General features: G+C 34.7%; 2 protein-coding genes across 2 annotated transcripts in view; both read right to left on the bottom strand.

Moving 5' to 3' along the window:
• LOC102807281 (nucleolar complex protein 2 homolog) overlaps positions 1–2377 on the bottom strand; it is a 30412-nt gene extending 28035 nt beyond the window's left edge. Inside the window, exons 1-2 of the mRNA XM_085490504.1 lie at positions 2292–2377; positions 290–439 (exon numbers count right to left, since the gene is read on the bottom strand). Of these exons, the coding sequence (XP_085346630.1) occupies positions 290–439; positions 2292–2320 (179 nt within the window). The 5' untranslated portion in view covers positions 2321–2377. The remainder of the gene's footprint in view (positions 1–289; positions 440–2291) is intronic.
• A 4690-nt stretch (positions 2378–7067) lies between these two features.
• On the bottom strand, positions 7068–25971 carry LOC100373528 (uncharacterized). The gene is made up of 7 exons (XM_085490503.1): positions 25892–25971; positions 21296–21521; positions 18407–18530; positions 16205–17472; positions 14726–14846; positions 13310–13587; positions 7068–12170 (listed from the first exon to the last, which is right to left on the bottom strand). Exons 2-7 carry the CDS (start codon positions 21482–21484, stop codon positions 11841–11843), a joined length of 2310 nt encoding a protein of 769 aa, XP_085346629.1. The 5' UTR covers positions 21485–21521; positions 25892–25971; the 3' UTR covers positions 7068–11840.
• Between the last annotated feature and the right edge of the window lie 118 nt (positions 25972–26089).

Genomic DNA, 26089 nt, shown 5'->3' with positions numbered 1-26089 from the left:
ACATTTTGTGACAATCTCACTTCTGCAGGTGCCACTTGATTTTGGATTTTTGTCTCGATAGGTATTATGGCTAAGCTAGTTGTTTTTTTATTGCAACATTGTTGTGACTATACAAAGGAAGTTGTAATTATTCGCACAATTTGAAAAAAGTTGATGAGGTTATTAGACCATTGATACAGAAATTCCCAGGCAAGTTGCAAGTTACCAGTACAATTCTTGTTTGTGCACATTGTAAAACTTCAAACCAGAGGAAACAACAAATATGATGAATTAATAATTAGTATTTTACATTTGATTGACAGGTTCTTCATTTTTGGTCTTTTCTTTGGTTTTCTTTTTCTTCTTCGTCTTTACTGCTTGTGAAATTGTGTCAATTTCTGATGAATCTGAATCGATTCCATACTGCATGAACTCATCCACACTCAGTTCAGCTAATTTCCTGAAATGTACAATTAAAATTGTAGACACCTGCTGCATGACATGTGGACAGTGTTCAAAAATAATTTGAGCATCTGAGAAATATCCCTTTTAATTTCATTTATTTTGTATTCAAATAAACTTGATTCAATTTGTTCTTTCTTTAGATTAATTAAAAACATTTCTCAGTGTCAAATTTTGTCTCAATATTCAAATTTAAATTTTTCAGGCACACAAAATGTTTTAGAGACTATTATCAAAATGTAAGTAAAATAAACAAGAATCATACAATTATCTCAAAAAATTGAACACTAAATCTAGAAACGTAGCACCCTTAACTATGAATTGTAAACATATACTAAGTGGTTCATTTAATCACTTTAAAGGGAAAGTGCATTGACAGTGTTGCCTTTAAGAATGTCTCATACACCAAACCATGTCAAACCCGGTAAAATAAAATTATTGCTTAGATTGCTTTGCGACCAATTTCAATTGTTGTGCAATAATGCCACTAAGCCGGGGTACTTGAAACCGAAATTGTCATCTAAGCGTTAGGCCGTCGCTGATTGGCTGCTGAGCTGGAATGCAAATTTTTAGTTTTAAATACCCCAGGAAAGTGTTCTAGGTTCTTCGTGTAATTAGGTGTTCGTATGCAAAGGATTTTACCACACAAAAACGACGAATTAGGTCGAATTTTGTTATCAGTTGGCTTAATATAACCCCAATGGATCGTATTTTTGTGAAAGATTGGTATTTTTGTCCTGATTTGTAGGAATCTGAAAAACGCGTTTCACAACTTGTCTCTTGTTTAGTTTTATGCGTCATTCAAGATGGCGGCCCCCATGTAGTAAATATCGTATTTATTTTAGAACCAGCTTCACCAAATTTAGGATATCTGCACATACCCTACCAATTGAAAAACTTAGATATCAAGGGATACCTCCAGAGGAAAGAAAGTGCCAACTTTGTAACAATGGGGCTATTGGCAATGAAATCCATGCACTTTTAGACTGTAACCATACTGGAATAACAAATGATCGTACTGAATTTCTGAATGCAGTTAGCATTTATAATGAAAGTATCCTTAAACTATCAAAACAACAAATGTTTACAGAAATTTTAAGTTCGAGAGATGGGTTCATTGCCAATAGTGCTAGCAAATTTATTGACAGCATTTTATTTTACTATAAGTAATTTTACTTAGACTTTAGTTATTTATGTATTTTCTTTTGTCTCGTGTGTGTACTTGTGTTTTATTATATTTAATGTCTTTTGACCACAGATAATGTAACAAAATATATTATTTAGTGTCAAATAAAATATACTATACTATATACTATACTATTTTATTATCACGTGAGCGCCAGCTGACTGTGTCCTGACCCTATAACCCCAACCCTACCATCCAGCGCGGCGATCCCCCAATTTAATTGTATATTCCCCTCGTATGGACACTTATAGTTATCTAGAGGGAGTCATATATAATTGAATTAGGGGGGGGGGGTTATAGTTAGGTGGAGGTGCAAAAGGAACTCTTTCCCAAAAATATTGCACTCGTGTCTTTAAAATGGTATTCTTGCGGCGAGACCATTATGCACCCCAACAGTGTCACTTTAAGAGTAATACATTTCGAATCTTACGTTGAATATTCGACATCTTCGTCGTGGTTATTTCATTTTAAATGTTCACGCCAACACGTGTTAACTGTGTTGACAAACTGACATAGTCGTACAACACGAGTGAAACGATTTTTCCCCGAAGCAACAGCAGTAAATTAACCTTTAACAGTAGCATGCTAACTTAACCGATTTATCAACAAATATCTACCTTAGTAACAATTCAAATAACCGTCGAGACGAAAAAATTCCACTCACCGTTTTTTCTCACTGCTGGACGCCGCCATTTTGAACCATGTGGTGAATCAATAATCTGTCACAGAGGGCGCTAACACAGTGACCTGCAGTTTGTTCGCCACAAAATCTGTTTTACAATGTACATGTATTCTATATGAACTGTGGTATCACCCCGATTACTTAAAATGAAAATAATCAAGCAGTATCATATATCAAATTGAACTATGGATTTGGAAATCCATAATGCAATTCACGGAAAGGAATGGTAAAAAATCGTAAAATGTTCTGAGGAACGAGATGCCGAGGTCCAACACAAAATACAAACTGCATATACGTACATTGCCTTTTGTAACATGTTTTACAAAACATGCACGTAGCTCAATGTAAAATCCATATGTAGTATTATAAAACTGGCCGTCATGTGTGTCTTCTAAAAAATGCAAAGTACTAGTACGTTATTTGAATATTGCCAGATTAGAAAAAGTAGCATGTGCTAGATGTACATCAAACCCTGGCTTCCTCGTATGGTACAGTCTAATGAAGGATGTGATTATAAGACACATGTGGTATTCGATTACATTTAGTCATGTATTGGTCATAGTTAGCATTGGCCAGGTTTGGAATGTACTAGTATTTCGTATTGCTGCATCCAGTCGAAGAATTGTCATAGTGCAAGGAATGTACTAGACAGCATGGTCTAGGATTGGTCACCATTCGTTGTAAGATTGGTCATAATTGTTCTAGCTTTTAGTTTTTTTCTTTCAGTTCTTGAAACATTGTTTCCTGAAGTCAGTAACTGGTTGAATTTATAGTTATTGTATAGGTAGATGCCTCTATTTTGACCAGTAGCTACCACACGCAATCTCGACACTTCAAGCTCATGGTGTCTTACTTTCTTTTTCTTCTAGCTCCCTCTCTATTGCCCCGCGTTCTCTTTCCTCACGTTCGTTTTTCAACATTTCAGTCTCACGTTTGGCTTTCTCTCTTAACCCCCCTCCTCACGCTCTTTTTCTCTCTTCTCACGCTCTGTCCTCACAGATTGAATAAAACATTTCCTCCATACCGCAATTCTCTACCTAACTTCATTAACAATATCCATGCTGAAATGGTGTAATTCGATAATTTTAAATCAGCAGAAAAAATGTAGTCCAGAAAGTAGTAATGCCCATTAAATAACGCTCTGTAATGTATTGTATGGTAATTATCTAGAGGAATAACCCAGGAAATGAAGAATGTTTTCTTTAGATATACAGTGTTTAATCCTGAGCTACTGACTGACCTGTAAGGGACGACGTCAAAAGATCGATGTCGGATAAAAAACTTATTTCCTTTAGTTTGGGGGTGGGGGGGGGGGGGTTTGACCTCAAAAAGTTTCCATCCTACAAAAACGATTTTATTTTTTAATGAAGTCAAAAAAATCTTGGAGTATTTGTAGTTCGTTTTTGCTATCCAATCATGGACAGAAATAACCGAAAAGGGAAAAAAAACAGAAAAATGGTTTGGTTCGAGTGTAAATCTGTGCGTCAAATGAGGTGCATTTGTAAAAAAAAACTTTACACCCACCCGACAACCAACTGCTATGCAATACTACTGTCCGATTATCAATTTGTATTTAATGGTGAATGTAGTCTGACGCCATGACCAATATTTATCAATTAAGTTTCAGTAGGGGGTAGGGGGGTTTGGAAAAAAACTAAAGGAATTAAGTTTTTTTATCCGACATCGATCTTTTGACGTCGTCCCTAAGTGATCAATAGTACAATTCATGATTAAAGGAGAGCAGAGGTCTGGCTTTTGTCATTCCGTATGAATTAATTCTGACTATAAAAAAACAACTTGTATGTGCTGCGAAATGTCCTAAACGTCGGGTATAAAACGGGCTGTTGAGTTGTCGACAAACGTCCTCTTTGCATGGCGTAATTTCGTCTCTCGGGGGCGCTAGGTGATGACATCATGTCAGGTACGGCACGTATGCTATATTATCAGAAACTTTTGCTTCAGTCATTATTCTGTCATTCATCTACAAGCATACTGATACTAGTACATGACACATGCAAGTCGAGGCTACCCGTAATATATAAAATATCGAAACAGAAGCTATGGGTGACTCGTTGCCTGGATTAAAACCATCTATGATACAAACGAGGTGACATGTACATAGTTTGATGAGTTATCCACGGTTACTAAAAAAGACCGTGAGTTATCTCATGAACTGCCTCATGTAATCATTTAATTTTACAAGTTTATCTTCATGATGACAGCTAGTATCTCTCACAGACTTTTAAACTGTTCATGGAAAAACTTATCCAGCAGAATCTTGAAATGGAATTTAGAACTTTATGAAATCCATGGTAACCAGAACAATTAAATTTCGGTTTGATTTGATGATTAGATACCAAAATCTTAAGTGTTTAAGGTTGTTATCATTTTCCATAGTTTTCACAATATTAATATATATCTGTAATACAAAGTGGGAATGCACCTTTAACCATTTGAACACCAAAGTCAACTGTCGTCACAATTCACAATATAGTTCGATATCCCAACTGTGCATATTAATCAGGTAATTTGCATATCATTAACCATTTGAGCACAAGGTCAACTTTTGTCATCATTCACAAAATAGTTCTATATACCATCTGTTCATATTAATTAGGTAATTTGCATATCATTAACCTTTTGAGCACCAAAGTCAACTTTGTCACTATTCACAAAATAGTTTTATATACCGTATATATTAATTAGGTAATTTGCATATCATTAACCCTTTGAACACCAAAGTCAACTTTTGTCACATTCACAAAGTAGTTCTATATACTGTATATGCATACTGATTAGGTAATTTGCATATCATCAACCATTTGAACACCAAAGTCAACTTTTGTCACATTCACGAATTAGTTCTATATACCGTCTTGTGCATATTAATTAGGTAATTTGCATATCATTAACAATTTGAACACCAAAGTCAACTTTTGTCACATTCACGAATTAGTTCTATATACCGTCTTGTGCATATTAATTAGGTAATTTGCATATCATTAACCATTTGAACACCAAAGTCAACTTTTGTCACATTCACAAAATAGTTCTATATACCGTCTTGTGCATATTAATTAGGTAATTTGCATATCATTAACAATTTGAACACCAAAGTCAACTTTTGTCACATTCACGAATTAGTTCTATATACCGTCTTGTGCATATTAATTAGGTAATTTGCATATCATTAACCCTTTGAACACCAAAGTCAACTTTGTCACCATTCACAAAATAGTTGTATATACTGTACATGCATACTGATTGGGTAATTTGCATATCATTAACCATTTGAACACCAAAGTCAACTTTTGTCACATTCACAAAATAGTTCAAAAACCGTCTTGTGCATATTGATTAGGTAATTTGTATATCATTAACCATTTGAGCCCCAAAGTCAACTTTTGTCCCTATTCACAAAATAGTTATATATACCGTATGTGCATATAAATTAGGTTTTTTGCATATCATTAACCATTTGAGCACCAAAGTAAATTGTTGTCCCTATTCACAAAATAGTTCTATATATCGTATGTGCATATTAATTAGGTAATTTGCATATCATTAACAATTTGAACACCAAAGTCAACTTTTGTCACTATTCACAAAATAGTTCTAAATACCGTACGTGCATATTAATTAGGTAATTTGCACATCATTAACCATTTGAACACCAGTCAATTTTTGTTCCTATTCACAAAATTGTTCTATATACCATATGTGCATATTAATTAGGTAATTTGCATATCATTAACAATTTGAACACCAAAGTCAACTTTTGTCACTATTCACAATAGTTCTATACATGTATACCACATGTGCATATTAATTACGTAATTTGCATATCATTAACCATTTGAGCACCAAAATCAACTTTTGTCACAATTCACAAAATAGTTATGTATATCGTGTGTGCATATTAATTAGATAATTTGCACATCATTAACCATTTGAACACCAAAGTCAACTTTTGTCACAACTCACAAAATAGTTCTATATACCGTCTGTGCATATTAATTAGGTAATTTGCATATCAACCATTTGAGCACCAAATTTAACTTTTGTCACCATTCACTAGTTCTATATACCATCTGTGCATATTAATTAGGTAATTTGCATACCATACACCAAATAATTCTGTCTTGTGCATATTAATTAGGTAATTTGCATATCATTAACCATTTGAGCACTAAAATCAACTTTTGTCACATTCACAAAATAGTTCTATATACCATCTGTGCATATTAATTCTGTAATTTGCATATCAACCATTTGCGCACCAAAGTCAACTTTTGTCACCATTCACTAGTTCTATATACCGTCTGTGCATATTATTTAGGTAATTTGCATATCATGCACCAAATAATTCTGTCTTGTGCATATTAATTAGGTAATTTGCATATCATTAACCATTTGCACACCAAAATCAACTGCCATCACCTTTCATAAAATAAAATATTTTTCCTAGATTTTTTCACAAAATTTCGATCAAGATCTTTTGCTTATAGAAAATTATGTCCAAAATTATCAAAAAAAGTTATAGAAAAATACTATAAGACAAAATGTTGCACCAAAACTTAGGTTGGAAAAATTATATGGATTCATAGCGACGTACACAATGCATTTAAAATACATTTACATGGAATTCCAGCATGCCCTGCGTGACAACCCTTTAAAGATAATCTACAGACTTTAAATACTGAATGTCTAAAAATGCAAATTAGACAAGATTACATACAATGAAAAGCAACAACAAAATGGGAGACAAACTAAATTTTTTATTTTATTTTTTTATTACATTACATGTATTTACTAGAACATATCACAACGTAGAAGCAATGTTCACAAATATTTGAGGAATATACTGTAAAAGCATTTTCTCCGGAGTTTAGTTTCACCGTTTCCAATTTCATGAATTTTTTATTTTCTATATATATTTATGTGGATTCTGATTTTACTTTTTCGGTGAAATCAAAACCGAGTACTGTAAAATACTTTATTTTAGCTGGGATTAATTTTCGCTGAAAAACATTATAGGTGTTTTGTATGGAGTTTATTTTTCTTGATTTTTGACAAGTTGAATGTAAAACATAGGAAAAAAGGTACATTTGCTGGATTTTATTTTTAGTGAATCATTCCCTTCAGCAAAAATAAAGAATTTTACAGTAAATAAATAATGCGTATACAGTAAACACTTTAAGTGCCAGTATATTTTTTATATTGTTCACTTAACATTTATCACCAGCAGGTTCAGATAAAACGCATGATAAAAAGATCCATATTAGCCATATGCATGTACAAACATTTTGCAACTTTACATACATCACATGTCATTTTATTTTCCTCCACACACATGTGCAATCTATTACAATAGCGATACATGGAAACATTTTATACTTTTCAAAATAACTGAAAAATAACAGACTATCACAAAGCTTAGTTCATTAGATATGAATGTAAAAAAACTAACAAGTATATTCAGTTTTATAAATTGTTTTTTTTGTCAAATTAAGTTTTATATATGCAATCCTATCACTTGTAGGATCTAATAGACAAGGATGTTCATGTTCGAGGGTTTTCTCAAGTCTGTCAAAAATATTTCACAGATTACTTTATGATATTGATTAGTAAGGTCAGAATTAGAGCCAGATTACCATGATAAAATGGTTTTAAAAAATAATAAATCAGACCATCCTCAAATTTGGCTCTCAGTCTTAATTATTTCTAGTTCACTCTAATAACAGAACTTTTGTTTAGATAAAATGACAAACTTTTGAGAAGAACCCTCGCATATGCTGCCTCTCTGCAAGGTATACATTATGATCGCAATAAGGAAGCATACTTGGGAACACCTCAATTTGTCTTAAGTTCAAACCAAAAACTGTTTTACCCTGTACTGGTCCGGTTCAAAGAAAAAAAAAAGGTCTACATCAGACTATTGTCTTGCTGACAGCCTGGTTACACTAATTATGACAAATAGTAGTTAATTAAAAATGATTATACAAGGCAATGATCCAACTCACCAGACACCAGCTAGCTATGATGCAATCAATTATCTGTTAACATGAGTATGATACACTGTACAAAAGTGCTCATGATTAACAGAAAAAATCTGACAATACCATTTTTTTTAATTAAACTTTGTTTAAAAACGGAGTTGTATTGCAGATAAGAAACGTATAAATATATTCAGATTAATTAGAATAGATAAATTGCTGTTCACTGCATCAAATGGAACATAAACACAAACACAGCATCATGTCGTCAAAAAATCACGCGAGAGTATTTTCACGCTGAATAATGTGCTTATTCACATTTGATGGTAAATTTGCTTAGGGTTTTCTCAATACAATACCCCCCCCCCTCAATAACCAACATTTTGATATTGAGCTATGAAGAATGTTTTTCAATTTTTGCAGACGATGTTTAGTTCATGCCCCCCTTGCAATACACAAGATTTTGTAGTGAGCAGGAAAATCGCACGTTATGCAATCAAAACAAAGTTCTTAGAAACATTAATGTGCAGCAGCGATCAAGAATTTTTGAGTAAAGAATGAACATCCAGACAATTCACTGAGCAAAGATTCTGATCAAAAGTTGATATATTTATATATGCTTGAGGATTGACAATTAGAAACTAGGAAGGGGGGGGGGGGTCAGTTGAGCAAAAAATATTTAGTCCAAAATATTTAAAAAAAAAAAAAAAAAGAAACATCCTCATCAACAAAAGCTCAATAAATTATTTGAATGTTTTTTTACCATCACCCTTCCACAATATTTAATGGTCAATCCCTTACTACTACCTCTGACAGTTCTTTGACTGACTGGCCTTGTTACTTCAATGTAATATTCCATATAATTATGCATCCAGCACTGAATACTATAGAATTTATTAGCATTCCATAAAAAGCTATTTCTGCATTTCATTTGAAGCGCATCTGCATGGAAATTTCCCTAGTTTAGGGCAAACTACATCACCAACATTGAATGCGGTTCAGGTTAACAATGTTGAATTCAAAAACTTTACTTGCATCATACAGGCGTGCCAGAAACAGTTACTGAACTCAAAAGTTTACCCAGAGAAAAAGAAAACAATGTTTTTCTTGGCTATTTTGGGGTGTTACAAATGCATCTCATTCAATTGTTACTACAAGCAGGTAAAACAAGCCATGCATGGCACAGTCCCCGTTAGTAATCAAATTTAAGATATATAGTTTTGTTTATAGTAATATAGCTGGAACATAACCATATCAGGAATATGATTTTTTTTAACATTAACATTTGTATCTGATCGTCAAAAAAGTACTTATCCATATTGAGAGATATTGCTCTGGAACAGCATTCAAAATCAGCCATTTTGAATACATGTATATATATAACATGATGTATAACGAATATATAAAATTTGAATATAATCAGTCAAAGCATTTAAGAGATATGGCTCTAGAAGCCCAATCATTAAAACAAAATGGCCACCAGTCAACCATTTTGAATCCAATCTGAAAAATAAAATGACGTGCATCAGGAACCTGTAATGTCTAATGTATGTATCTATCAAGTTTGAAAGAAATCCATCCATAAATGCCAGAAATGCTTGATATTTGATGATTTTTTAGCACAAAAATGACCACCATTCAGCCATTTTGAATAGGATCGTCAAACCAATACATCTGTCTATCTATGACATGATGTATAATGAATATTTAAAATTTGAACATAATCAGTGAAAGCAAGTCAGAGATATGGCACGAGAACCACATTCATTAAAACAAAATGGCCGCCATTCGGCCATCTTGAATCAGATCGTAAAACAAAATGATGTGCATCAAGGTCCTATAATGTTTAATGTATATATACCAAGTTTGAACAAAATCCATCTGTAAACAGCCGAGAAATGCTTGATTTTGATGATTTTTAGCACAAAAATGGCTGCCATTCAGCCATCTTGAATCAGATCAAGAAACAAATTGACGTGCATATGTGTAATATCATGTATGATGTATGTGTGAAGTTTGATTGTGATTGGTCCAGGCATTTCTAAGATACAGGTCCGGACGCACGCACAGACGCACGCACTGACACATGGAGGTCAAAACATAAGTCCCCGTTTTCGGACTGCGTCCGAACGGGGACTAATAATAAGGTTATCACAAGAATACCAGAAAGTTTGCACTCAGTCGGTATAGGATCACCTAACTGATATCCTTGGGCTAACTTCTCGTGGTACCTTAAACCCATCAGTTGACATTCACGGTTTCATACTTTCATTATTAATATTCTTATCTGAATTGATTAAACATGTCATTCCTCTAAGTAAAGTTCTTGACAGAGGCATCTGTTTTTTGCACATGACAGATTCAAAAGTAAAGCAACCAGTAGCTGGCTTGGCTGATCTAATGTAAAAATGAAAAACAAGGTGAAGGTGAAGGTGAAAGTGAAACGTGGAGTCTAAATGTTTCAAGAAAATTGAACAATACCATATTTGCCCTATTAGAAAATTAATACATAAATTAGAGATCTTTTTATGGTCAAAATAAGTAATATTTTAATGAATTAGTATACAGCCAATGCAATTTTTGGCTTTTATGCGCTTCTAATAAAGCAATTAAAGTACAGCATTACAAGAGTAACTGCACCCACTTCACAACACACATATACAACTAGTACCTGTATATACTTGTATATCTGATAAGTCAAACACAAAGCTGTCTTTAAAGTGAAGCTAGATACAAAGACACAAATTATAACAACAATTCATTGATTTTCATAAATATCTATCAAAACAAGCAGTCATTATCAAAAAGAAAAACATTTTATACTACTATATATAATTTTTTGGAAAAAAGTATAAAAAGAACTTTAAGTAAACCATCACAGAGTAGTCAAACTTTAGTTCATTTAACTTACTGGCCATTTATTCAACTCAGTTCAGCACAAATTTGCTTTATTTTCAAACATATATGGTAGCTGTTTCTTCATATATATATATATGGCAACTGTTCAACCAAATATGGTAGCTGTTCCTTCATATATGGCAACTGTTCAACCAAATATGGTAGCTGTTCCTTCATATATGGCAAGTGTTCAACCAAATATGGTAGCTGTTCCTTCATATATGGCAACTGTTTAACCATATACTGTAGCTGTTTAATTGTACATTGTACAGCTCTTGGAACAATAAACATTTCTCATGATTTCAGCGAAATCCCAAATGGGGTGATCCAACGTATACATCCAAAGAAGAATGACATTGCTGTGGAGGTTACTACTGGGTTAGTAGGAGCACTCGGCCACTGTCTATGCGATACTTCCACAGCAATTACAAAAACACATGGTGAGTTACAACTGCAGTCATTAGTGCAAGCTAGCGTAATCAAACAATTTTGGCTACTGATGTAGATTTCCCCCCATTTTGTTGAAATTTTGGCAGTTCTATAGAACAGAAAACTGACGATAAGAATTTAGAGAATTCTTCAATCCTTTAAATTTCACACATTTGATGATACGAAAAAGCACCCTCATGCGACAAAGCTATTCTTTCAGCGAGTTTATTCTGGCGCATATTTTGAGAGCTGGTCCTAGTTTCATGTTCATGGCACTCATAAGATGGTCCTCCTTTAACAGCAGCAATGCCTGTCCATCTATTTCCTGTGACTTGAATTCATCTGCATAGTCACTACAACCTGGAAGGGATCGGATGAAATCAAACACTTCATCAACTGACCATCTCTTTGGATCGGTAACAACTATTGGGTCTGTGTCAAGGTCATCAAAGTCGTCCTCGTAGTTTGGAGGAGTCTGCGGTGATGGTGTACTCTCTGATTGACAGCTGCTGCCTGTGTCATCATCAAACTGTCGCGGCTGAAAAAATAAAACAAACATTGTCACACGATAAAATGAGAAGCAGTAACACATTGCAGCTGAATTGTAATCCATACAGCAATGGCAGCATACGACACTATGGATGTCAACATACTATTTGCTAACAGAAACAATGTGCCATACTTCAGAAACAACAAGAGGCGTTGGTGTAGATGTGGAATGTGAACTTTGTTATTTGCCTGTTTTCAATATTACACTGGGTAACAAAGTTTTGAACCCAAAAACATGCCAAAAGCTCAAAATACCTAACCTACCGCCAATCCTAATTTCTCCCCCGAAACAAAAGCATTGTATTTGTGACTTGTGTAATTAAAAATGTTTTTTTTTTTGACAGAACCATCACCAAATTTTAACTACACCAATGCCAACAAGACAAATGTAAACCAATTCAATTTGGCTTTTATACATTTAAAAATGTGACAGATGGTTGACTGGCAAACTATCTAGCGAAACCACAGCCAAGGGAAGGGTTTGGCCAAATTAGCGGGGAAAGAAGACCCTGTTGAGCTTTTATACATTTAAACAATTTTGTAAAATTGATAAATTCACTGTCCGTGAAAATGTGACAGATGGTTGACTGGCAAACGAAATTCAAATAAGTCATTCATGAAATTATCATACTTCCCTGATCATAAGCTCGGGGATCTGAACATGTAAAATCGGGAAAATTAGGGGTGGGCTTATACTCGAGGACCACCCCAGAAAAGATATACTCTGGCTTATACTCTAGGAAGTACGGTAATATGATTAATAGTCATCACACCACATATGGGTCCCATAAGACGTATACAACATTATTGTTGATGGTCTCCCATCTTTGAAATACAAAATACTTGTTTTAGAGTTTGAATTTGCATTTCCTTAGTGTGGTCGGATGCAAATAACCTGTGCGATACCACAAAAATTATGGCATACTTACAACAATACAATGACATACTATAAAATACTTATTTTAGCTTGAATTAATTTTCACTGAAAAGTCATTTTGGGTGTTTTCCATGGAGTTGAATGTAAAATATAGTGAAAATTTTCACAGAAACATTCTTTCAGCAGAAAATAGCGAAAGTTAATTCCAAAAGTATTATACAGTAATACAATAATACACTAAGAAAACTTACTCGCTCTTCATGGATGTTAAAAGCCAATCTTCCATGTTTACCACGGAGACCCTTCGCCTTAAAAGTCATCTGCATCTTCTTGGTGTGCTTATTAAACTTGTACTTATTTGGTTTGGAAGGTTTAAATAACCCAAGCCTCTTGGAGCAACCAACATTATACCTCTTGGCACACGCCATTGAACAAAATCTCTTTGATCTTTTGAATTTGGTTGCACTGTCCATCTTACCACAGAACTCACATTTGAGAATTATTGGGTCCCTCATTTGACTGCTTTCTCCTATAATCAAGACATTCAAAGATTCAGATGTTTGGAGTAAACCATACTGTAAAAGCATGTATAATCCAAAGAAAATGAAAACAAAAAGAGGGTAATGTTTTTTCATTCCCTCCAATACTGTATTCACACTAAAAAAAATTACATTTAAGTTGTGTTCCGTAACTAAAAAGACAAGGATATCATAATATTGCGTTCACGTCAGCAATTCTTACAAGAGATGTAAATGTTGCAGAAGGATGATTTGTGTGTTCTCATCTACGTAAAGTGATACGTAATATACATAATGGATAAATCAGTGCTGATAACCCCATTCTAAGCAGTTTACACTCCGCCATTTTTAAACCCCTTTAAGTAGGCATAACACGTTCACATCTGGGTTTTTTCTCTAATGCTGATGTAAAGGAAAGAAAACTCAAGATGATGGTCATAGTTTATAGTTCCATGGTAAAGCAATTCATGTTTTTTCTCTTCAATTTCACAAGATTATGCTAATAGATCACCATTTGGACATATTCTAGCAATCAAACACAAGGTTATCATTTAACTCCAATGTAGCCAAATGACAAGTTATTCCACAGGTGTTTTCATGTGAGGAAAGCATAGAGCAATTTCTGAGGTGTGAATACCATGGTCATATAATTCTGATATATTTATTTACAGAGTAAATACTGTGAATACTCATGGTCAAATGAAAAAACATTGTTCATCTTATTTTGCAGGTCCCCATCAGTCCCTCTAATAGGGCTTATTTTGTAGGAATCCTGATTCAAAAAAGAATCCCCGAAATTCAAATTGTGTCAGCTTGTTGACTGCTGGAGAGTCAGCCTTCAAGAAAATTAATTTGCGACTTGAGGCCCCTGATTTTCTTCATTATTATACTTATTTTGTTTACCAAATTACAAATTCCATAACTATAAGTATGCTGATTTTCAAGACTGCTAAATCAATATATGATTTTCTGATGCATCAATGACTTGCCAGTGAATTATGACAACGAGTTGCAAATCTTTGTGCACGTCCTATCAGCTTAGAGGGCACAAAGGTCCACAGTTTGCTGTGTGCATCAACGGAATCATAGCAACTAAATCATAGCAAGCAAATATGAGTAAAAGTAATAATCTAAAGTGTAATTGCTTACCCATTTCACATTCATGTTCATCTAATCTTCTTTCTATATTTATACTTTCTTGGTCAGATGAGACAGAGGAAGTAGTTTTCTTGGAAGAATTGAGATCAAATATCAAGGCTGACCGACTCACCTGCAAAATTAAAATATTGTCAAAAACAAGCTTAGATTCAAAGAATGTGATACACTCAACAAAAGTATATCTTTTTTGTGACTGAACACATCTCTAATTGACTGTCTTTTGCAAATGGCAGACACGTCATAAATGTCTCTTCCGAAGAGTGGCACAAACAATTTCGAGCGCTATTCTTTAAAATTTCTTCAAAATAGTATGTTGACTTACGTGAGAAAGGCAAATAGAGTACATTTAGTTGCATACATATTTGAGTCTGCAGTTTTAAAATGTTTCAAAACAGCATTTTTTTCAAACATTTTCAAATCAAACAATTAATTTGAATGTGGTAAAAAAAAAAGACAGACTAAAGCAAATCACCAAATAATATGTAAATGTTGACACCAACCCACAAGTTATTAATTATTCTCAAGGTGGACATCCGGGCATTTTCAGCGCCTGGCAACCATCACGGTGAAAAATAAGGTTGAAAACTCTCAGAAAACAGTTGTTGTGACTCCCCTTAACAGTGTAACAAGATTACCCCTGCATGTGTAACATATATAAATTTGGTTGTTCAGAATTACTTCAAAGTTGAGTTTGTGCTGTTTTCTCAAATTCAGCTATTTTCACCGTCTTTTTGACCGGCGTTCCACAGCAGCTCACGCAGAGCCCATGGTACAGTGGTGTGCGTCTTAGCAATGTGGAACTTCTTGTGACGTAGCTCCGCCCCAAGGATAGGTAACTGGCATGTAATGAGTCTACGTCAAATTTGATGATTGCCAGCAGAACACATTGCACATCTTCTCTCGCTTGTCATCATAAACTTTTAAGAGTAAAAACCCAGCAGCAAAAAATAGTACACAAAATTTATGCAAACAAGTATCAGCACAATCATCTGTGTTTTTAAATGCCAGACTGTTGAATAAAAATGAATATATGGTAAGGAAAAGCAGGCAAAATTTTTACTGGAGTATCCTGAGGCTATCCTATTTGTTTCTGATTGTGTGATAGTCATTTCTTATTCAATACTTAAATACAAGATGATTGTTGCACCACATTGAGTCTTGATTTGTCCACAACCCAATGCACTATCCAAATGGCAGTTTTAACCTGCGATGTGCACTGAATCCTTTAATTTTTTCTGCAACCAAATTTCTCGCCCACATTTTTCTGCCATTTTTCTTGTATTTTTCAATATTTCTGAATATGAAACCTAATTTGGAGCCTACAAACAAAATTTGACTCAATTTTCAGTTTTTACTCAAAAAATTTGCTCTTCAGGAAAAAGACTATTTTGGGAATTTGTGATGAAAAGAGGAATACACTGCAAGATATATTAAATATTGGCTTTTGGTATATCATATCATGCTACTTACAGGGAAAGGCTCCTTAGCTTCCTCGATAACAAATCCTTCTATGACATGTGTCAACACCTGAGGCCTAACTATGGCTCTCTGAGGTTCCTTCTCTTTAGATGGCTCCTTTGTCAGAATAGGATCTTTACTGTTGTCTTCCTCTTGCTCCTTGTTACCATGGTTATTCTCCTGGATGCTGACCACAGAGAGTTCCAGTTGTGGAACACTCTTGGGCCTGTTAGGGGGTTGAGCATCTACATTTTCCATGACAGGACTTTGTTGAGCCATCATCGGTTGTGTGGGGTTAGACTGTTGTTGTAATACTGGTGGGGATTTAGGTTGGAGATGAAGTAATGGGGGTGGTTGACGCTGCGGATGAACTTTGGTTGGTTCAGGTCTTTTGTGGTGTTTTCCAGCACTGCTATGCGACTGTCGGTATTTCAGATCCGATGGTTTTTCAACTTTTATGAACTTTGCTGGGTTTGGAATTGTCAAAGTAGTTGATGCGTGTTGACGAGCTAAGTGGCTATGACTAGATTTCTGCATATGATGCGAGTGAGCTAAATGTTTAGGTGCAGCTGCAATCTGTTGCTGTTGATGAAGATGCTGTAATTGCTGCTGCTGTTGCTGCAGCTGCTGCAGTTGTTGCTGTTGCTGCTGTAGTTGTTGTTGTTGCTGCTGTAATTGTTGTTGCTGCTGCTGTTTAGGGATGCCGTGGTGAGAAGGATGCACATGCCTCACAGAAGTTTGTGGAGACACCATTACCATATTGTGTCGGGTAAAAGAAGGAGTTGCAGCTACAGTAACAGTTTGTATAGGTGGGTGGGTTGTTACTGTTGTTGGCTGTCGTTGTGGACGCACAAAAATTGGTGTTGTTGTCGTTATGATAACCTGTTGCTTAGATTCCTTGTGAGAAAACTGCATACCAGCATGACGACCCATTACTTTACCAACACTAGGCACATGACTAGGAGATGTCGGTGAATGAGTACTGATCACCATGCCACCCATAGCCTTAGTCATCAGTTTACCAGGCTGGTTACCTGCAATGCTATATGGAACAGACGAAACCATTGGTTGGAGTGCATTAACAGTTGCTGTTAAGGCGTTCAAACTGCCAACTGATGATGTAGACGTGGTCAGGTTAGCAATCGTAGTACTGCAACTTCCACTCACTAAGTTAAGAGGTGGAGTCGAAGGAACCACATGTTGTAACATTGTAATATTTGGTTGCATACCAGGCTGACTAGTAGTGGGTGATCTTGAAGGAAGAGGTGGAGATGCCATACCTTGTGAAAATATAAAAATAATATAATTATTGACACTGACATAGAGAACACTAAATTCACTTTCAGGTTATAATCAAACGCTGGATGCCACAAAAAGGTAAAGCATTATGGAAATAGAAACTCGCCTCAGCTAGCAATCTTAGTCACAATCACAAAAATGTTTCTGCTGACATTTTGGACCTATCTTTTACTACACTGTGATGTGATGCGATTATAAGCAAAAAAAAATATTAAACAAGAATACTGTAATTTATATGCATCTTTGATTGATGTAATCACCCATATTGACTGACTGACTGAATAGATACTTTATGCTTTATACTGTATTTGTTCTAACAGTAGCATGCGTTTGCTCTCTGGTTACATTATATTTAATGCTTCAGTACTGTAAAATGACTAATTTTTACTGGGTTTAAATTTTGCTGATTTTATCATTTCAGGCATATTCAGTAGGTTTTAAATTCACGGTTTTATCATTTAGATAATGTGTTCTATGCTAAATGTTACATATTCACTGGGTTTTAATTTAGCGCATTTTCCAGTCGGTGAAATAAGCAAAATCCCAGTGAATAATTAACCTCTTTACAGTATACAAATAAAAACAATCCTGTGTTTATGTGCACCTACAATGAAGATGTTTCTCAAATAGATGGGCACACCGGCTAAAAGCACATTTGTTGTATAGGGAATCATTTAAAGGGCGGCAGTGGTGGTGCCACATCCTGTTCGATATGAGACTCATAGCGACGTATACAACGCGTGTAAAATACCTTGTTTATTTACATGAAATTCGAACAGGCGTTGCGCGACGACTATCGCGCTTCAAACATTAATTTTGAAATTTATTTAAGACATGCACTACACAAATACAGTATTTTTATTAACGTCAGATCAACTGTCTTTTCTTACTGGTTTGAACAAGAGTGTGGTATACCTTGCATTTGTTGTTGTGGTACAGCTATAGTACCATGTGGCAGTCCCTGTAACAGTACAGGCTGGTGAGCAAACAACTGGGTTGCTACTCCATACTGAGGTGCACTGAATGGTCGCTGAATAACCTACAAACAAATCAAATTACGACAAGCAGAGAATTTAGAAAAAGATAAAATCTTTCTCAAATCCAAAGAATGTTTCATTCAAACTTGATTATTCTACATCCAATTAAACTTTTGAAGCATATTGCCTATTTTTTGGTAATTATTCATTCACCTTTTCTTTAATTTTGGACAAAATTAACTTGATTTTCTATTGGGCCATCCGATAAACAACCTATAAAAGTTCAGCTCTTACAGCAACCAATCAGAATTGGTGTTACATGTCATTTTCTAGAAAGACGTGCACCAATTGGTTGCCAAATCACATCAGATCTATGAGGATCAGCAACCAATTAGAACATGTGTTAGATATCAAAATCTAGAAAGACATGCACCAATTAGTTGGCCGATCATGACAGATTTGCTGCTTGAAAAAAAAAACACTATTACAGTACAATATTTGCAAACACATGAAAATAAATCCACCAATACAGCATGCAGTAAAAACATGATGCTTTTTGTTGACTATTAGGTCAAAAGGTATGAAAATATTGGTTAGAGAAACCCACTTGCTAACACCAAACATGCGTTACCATACACGCACACTTATCTAGTGTCAAATTAATTTGAACAATATCCATCAAAATTTATTTTGTTTACTGCAGACTTTTTTGAGATAATAAAACAGAAACATATGTCAATGTTGGTCTAATAAAAAAAAAATTATAATTACGGGAATTGTTACCATGGACATTTCACCAATCCCATTGCCTTTATTAAAAAAAAACATTTTCACCACAAGGTCAAACAAGCTAAAATCAGACTTGTATTTTTTTTTGTATTTAAGCTTTTCTGTGAACATGATATAGTTTTGTACATTAAAATAGGAACACAGCCAGCTAAGTTTTTGACTGGTTTGTTATACATGGCTAAAGATCGTTACGTGATTAGAAAACGTTGAGTCAAATAATCAGATGACATCAAAAAAATACTGAAGCGACTGAATATTAAAGAAGTTGCAATTCCCTTTCAATTTATTTTATCCAACATGCCAAAGTTGTCAAAAAAAAAAAATAAGCCAAGTATGTACTAACACAGCATACATGTCCCTACATGTATATCTTCAATGCAAAAGTTGTTACTATTTCCTATCAATACGCGATTTTCCATTGCAGATCGAATGTCTACCACAAAAACAATGATTTGACTGGAAATTAATTTATTTATAGCTCAATGTTGAAAGGCCAATTGTTTCAGAGAAGAATATGGTGTTGGGATACTGTCGCTTCATCAAAACTGACCATATGTGTATACTAGTAGCACATTAATAAGTGTGAAAAAACTACTTTCACGTTTGTTGAATCCCATGGTATGTTTTGATACCACTATAATGTTTGTTTATCCCGCTTTTATGTTCCTTACACACATATGCTATGTTCACACGGCAGCATTCTATCGGAGCCGAACTACAGCTCCTCCTACGGATTAACAGGAGATTATCTCCAAAGCGTTCATACGGTCGGGAGCCGAACGAGAGCTGAGATCTACCAGAGTTAGATTCAGTTTGATCAGAGCCGAACTGAACAGTGCCCTCGAATAATTAGTGACTGAAAACGATTTTAGTGCCGTGCTTGTGTTTTTTCTTTACATGGCACAATGCTGTTGAGCTAGGAGAAAAGAGAAACAGTCGCGAGCCTAAGCATGGAAGTAGAAAAGACAATGACTGGTATTATGATTTAGGTACTAGTATCTTGAATAAACAGGAAACACAGCAGCTAAAATACGTTTAATACAGCCTATTCACTCAAGTTATTGTCATGCAAAATTACCATTTTGTAACTATTCAACTGTAGTGATATCTAAACTACTAGGAAGAATCACAGATTCTCTCTATCTAATATAGAGGGACTATGGAAGAATCTAAACCTACCAGGAACACGTCACCGTACTGCGATCGCTTCTACGATTTTTATCTTTAGTGTCTTTAAAAAGTTTCCGTTCAATCGTTCTTTCAATTTTTTGTCGCATAATTTCGTAGGCCATTTTTTGTTTCCCGTTGAGCTATCAATCTATCGCAATAATTCGTCACTATAAGGACGCCTACCTCTTCGTCAAGCCGGAAATTGCGTGAAATTATGAAAGATGTTGTCTCTACCATAATTGAAATGAAAGGTTACTCGAAGAAGACGATTGAGGGCGTGATTTCGGCTCCGATAGTTGGGCTCGATGCGTTTACACGATCGGAGCCATGTCGGGACACAACTCTATCAGAGTTCAACCCTGAGGATTTAGTGGAGCTGAACTTGGCTCAAGCCGAACGCGTTGGGCTCCGATAAAATGCTGTTGTGTGAACGTAGCAATAATGTAGGATCAGCACAGTGAACAAATAGTGTTAACTAAAATGGACACTTTTTAATTTCTTTTTCAAAACTATAGAAACTGACTTCTTTAATTAAAAATGAATTTGTATTACACTGCACTCATTTTATATCTTGAACATCTCATAAAAGTGGTTTGATCTAATCATGTAACAAGAGACATGCTCAGCAAACGAGTCAAAAAATTAATTGGCAATGTTGTTGTTTTGGTGTACAAAACACTATCGAGGTGAAAGCAATTATGCCCAGACAATTTTAGAATCTAGTTTTGATCTTGTAGATCAATGCCCCGCTCTGTCATATTTATATGATAAGTGCATCAAATCCATGCAGAATAATAAGACTTTGAATTGTAAATTAGCGTGCCTCCTAAGTGCAGGGTGCATGCAGTTTAGACCAATTTTCTTTTACCTGCACTTGTCTATCAGGACAGAGTTGAACAGGTATGTGTGGCCTGCCAGCAGAAGCCACCGCACTGACAGTCAGATGTGGATTAAGTAGGGGACAACTAGTAGTACCAGTCGCTCCATTAGGACTTACAGGTGGAGGACACTTCCCCATACTGGGGGGAGTCGTTGGGCTTTGCTTCTGATCACTCATTCTTCTGTCCGGTGAAACTTCAGTAGAAATAAACCGACTACAAAGACAAAAATAACAGGCATCAGCTCAATAATTTTAAATGTTAACAAGGCCTGTGATTGAATAAAAAGTTTTTAAAATTAATACCATATTTATGTTTAATCTCCGAAACCAAATTACAGTATTGCAGCTGAGTTAACTCAAAAGCTCAAAGTCTTGGTGTTATTTACAGCGAGCGCAAGATATTTACATACACCTAACTGCCGCACTCGGTAGGTAATTACCGAGGGACTTTGCAACATCCCCAGACACTTTCCCAGATGCTCCAACGACCGTTTTAGATGCAATAAAGTTACATACACGCGCGCCTACGTGACAGTTAATCAAAACAACTGACCAGGGTTTCAGATGGGTTCAACTATTACAACGTGTAAGCGTCCAGTCATCAAACAATCATGTTTTACTCATTTTTTATATCGAACACTTTATTATTTCATGCATACATATGCAAATTCATTTAATAAATTCTATTTTGATCGTTTCGCAAAACCTATTTGATACAAATATTTAAAAACGCCCCTAACATATAATGAAATTATCTAAATTATCCTCGTGAGAACAGTTTACTTTTGAATGCAGTTTCTGATTTTGAACAATTATTGTTATTACCGATATGTCAAAGTGTTTAGACAAAGACACTGAAATAAATATTATTCTACGTTTAAGAATGATCGACGACGGAGGAAGATGGACTAACAAGGGCAACGGTTCAAGGGATTGTGCGGCTTTTCAGTTGCATCGGTGGGATACGTCCCGAGAGGAGTACCGGCCTTCGTCAACTGAATCGTTGAGTTTATCAAATTTTTCTGAAGGATATTTGGAACTATTATATAGTGACAGAGTGGTGAAACTAAGTAGAAGATTCAAGGGAAAGATTGACTGGGCGATGAGTGTTCTAGCAAACAGGGCAATGGGACCAGCTATTATGCGAGAAATTGAATGAAACACTCACAACGCTAACATTATTAATAAAATATCCGTTAACATCTTAACTACCAGTCAAAATAATTTAGATTTATCATTTTTTATTAATATTTATTTCCAGTTTAATGTTTGTATTATATTTTTCCCATTTTTGTACCTACAAAGCAATGGAATAGTCCAACTACCCCTCATTCCTCGTTACCAAACTATTCAAATTAATCAGATTAACCAAATTAACAGATTAAATCAAGATATTTCTGGTCCAGGGATGTTTATAGATATTATGAATCACATTTTTCTTGTATTGGTAAGATGTAATTAGTATGCACATATGCTAATAACTGCAGACTACAATAAACTATTATCATTTATTGATTTTTCTATACAAACAGAATGTATGGAAATGATTAATTAGTATTCAAATTAGCTGATTAATATGCATAGAATGTGTTTTATTGTTTATACAATTAGTAATTATGCAAATTATTTAATTAATATTCAGAGATTGGTTGAGCCATGAAAAAGGACACCCAGTACATATGTATTAAGTTTCAATCCATTTGAGCAAATTTAGAATATAAACAAAGCATGGTGAAAACAGTTAATAGGTATGCAAATCAGCTAATTAATATGTAAAGATTGATTCCAAACTAGGATTGAAAATTCAACTAAACATAATATTATGTGGGTACCAAGTTTCAAGTCATTAGAGTAAAGTATTGCCAAGACAAGCTGAAAACAATTCATGGGTAAGCTTATTAACTAATATATAGACTAATTTCAAAATATCTTTTGATATTGATCTGCACAAACAATATGCATGTACTTAGTTGCAATCCTTAAATCCATAATGTACAAACTGGCAAACAAGAAAAAATAACGAAAAAAGTTAATTAATATGTGAATTGCTAATTAAACAAAACCAAGTTTCAACCCATTGGAGAAAACTGTTAAGTGTTATGATACAAGCTGAAAACTGTTAATTATTATCCTAATTAGCTAATGAATATGCATATTAATTAGATCTACATAACCAGCAATGATCTTTTAAGATACACAGTAAACATGCTAAAACTGATTATTATGCTAAAAACTTAATTAAAATACACAGATTTGTATCAAAATCTAATTAGATCTGGTGCTGGTCTGGTGCATGATATAGTAGCTGTGTGCCAAGTTTCATTTCAATCCAGCCAGTGGTTCTTGAGATGCAAGTTGAACAAGATTTGAAACAGACAGTGTGGCAAAGCACAAACAGGAGCTAAAAATTTAAAGTTTGGAGGAAAATTATCTTTACATTTAAACAATCTTTATGTTGAATGAATTTTGAAGAAAATGTCTTGAGTATCGATGTGGTTCGTGATCGGGATTAGGTTGCTAATTAAAAACACATGTGCCAATGTGAATGACCGGAGAGAGTCTATAGTCAAAATTTGGCATATTTTAATGATCATGTAATAAATTATGTACAGTACTGTAGATGCATTAATTATTCACTGTGTTTTATTTTCTCTATTTTTGCTGATATGTGAAATGTGCCAAGATAAATATATATGGACATGTAAAACAATAAAATGCATTGTCTGACTGCCAAATTTATGAACTTAAGAAACCCAGTAAATATGATAAAAACATCAAAATAGTGAAATTAATGTCAGCAAAAAATAGAAGTATAGAATTAATTTAAATCACACACAATCAGGTAACCTCCACGATTATTTTTTATTTTTGAAAGTTTATTTTGTATGCCAGACTCTCTTTCCGCTTGTTACCCCTTCCTACACATGCATTTGGACTTGGTACTAAGATTACGGATGACAGTTGTTACATTTTCTCCATGTGCTATATCCAGTAATGTTTGCAATGCTAGTGTGACAGTCCCATTCTTCACAAAGAAACCGATTAGGAGCAATATTAATTATGGTGAAGTTGGTGATGTCTCCATCAGAACCCAACTGTCAGGTTGTCATTGGACATAATAAATCACCCAAGTGGACTATGAGAAATACACCAAAAGGAATCTGTACATCTTGTACATGTTCTCAAGACCACAAAAAAATCATTTTTTTGTTTTCTGATGAGACTGTCATTATGTATTATTATGCCACATGAAATGGATCATATAAGAGGAATTAAAATAATTTACAGCAAACTCACAGCCACAGAAGTGCAATGTATTTATTAAACTACTATACGAGTTCAAACGAAACTGGTGTGAATGAACAACTCAACAAAATTTATTCCACGACTGTACAAGTTCTGAATTTTGTAGGTCAACCCTCTGTTTGGGCTGTCAATGTTTTTATTAGAAAAGTGCTTTGACAATTAACACATTCCTAAGTTATTAATCTCCAAAAAATTGCTTTCAGAGTTTTATGACCTATGAAACAAAAATGAACAGTGCATTTCAAATATGTCTCAATTCACATGCTTGAAACAGGTACGTCATCACCTTTTCTTTCCCAGCCCGTCCAATTAACAGGCAACTTTAATTTTTAATTTCAATCTCTGCATTCTTCCTTCACATGAATTTTAAAGAAATTGAATAAAAATAAACATTCCTTCACCCCTCAAAATGCATCCTTGATGTATTATTTTGTACAACACCCAAAACAGTTTCACAATATTAATAGTAACTAAATCTAAATAAATAAACATTCTGTTCTTTGAGACGATCTTTGTCAGGAAAACTCGTGCATGCTAAAGACCCATAACTTTAGGGATTTCTTTTTTATAAAATAAGTATTGCCAATAATGCGGACGACGAAGACTCACAAGATGGAACATGCTCAGACTGCCTGATTAACTCGTAAAAATAACACGTTTTGCATTAGAACAGTATGTTGTTTACTTTGAATACATTATAGCTATTCTGCCAGCGGCTATCAACATTATCGCCATTCTCTGCCGACAGAACGTTTCCATTCACTACTAATTAGATACCGAATCGCAAGGCAGCTCTCTCCTTCTTTCTCTCTCTCTATCCAGTAAATATTAGACTCAATAACTAGACGTATCAAGGAGTTATTTTCACCCTCAAAGAAGTCAGTTTACTGTGGCGATTACGTGACCCCAAATGACCCTACCTAACAAGAACATTAGGGCCGTCTGTAGCGGCATTGAGATCGATTGGCGTGTGGCAAAATTCAAGGTTACCTACTATTAATACTACAGCGCTCTTCTGTGCCTCGTACTGCTTACTCTCGCAACATTTACGTAAACGTTGCATGTCAAAGGCATCAACAACACGTATAAAAACATAACATACACAACAAAGCCTGAATACGGACAGATTTTTCAGAAGAAATGCGACCGTCTGCTACAACGATTTGACCTCGAGCAAAAACGGCAATTTAACCCCCAAAATAGCACACACGCAAATTAAATTACATTCGAGGAGTTTTTCGAAATCGGCTAATGAATATAACTCGAAAATATATTTACCGTCCACTGCCCTTTAAAGGGTGCGAAATTGTAGTTTCCTCAACCCGACCACATCAACGAAAGACCAGCCAGCTGATTATATTCAAAATGGCGGCAGTGACGTCGATAATATATTGGCCGATAGTTGGCGCTCGTTTTAAAAAGCAAAGATTTCGAATTCGTGCCTTTCAGACACAAACTTCAATATATACACGTGTG

The sequence above is a fragment of the Saccoglossus kowalevskii genome, chromosome 15, assembly GCF_978046115.1.
Source record: "Saccoglossus kowalevskii chromosome 15, keSacKowa6.1, whole genome shotgun sequence".
NCBI classification, from domain to species: Eukaryota; Metazoa; Hemichordata; class Enteropneusta; family Harrimaniidae; genus Saccoglossus; species Saccoglossus kowalevskii.
Note: the sequence above shows the minus strand (reverse complement) of the source record. Positions and strands in the feature narration are given on the sequence as shown.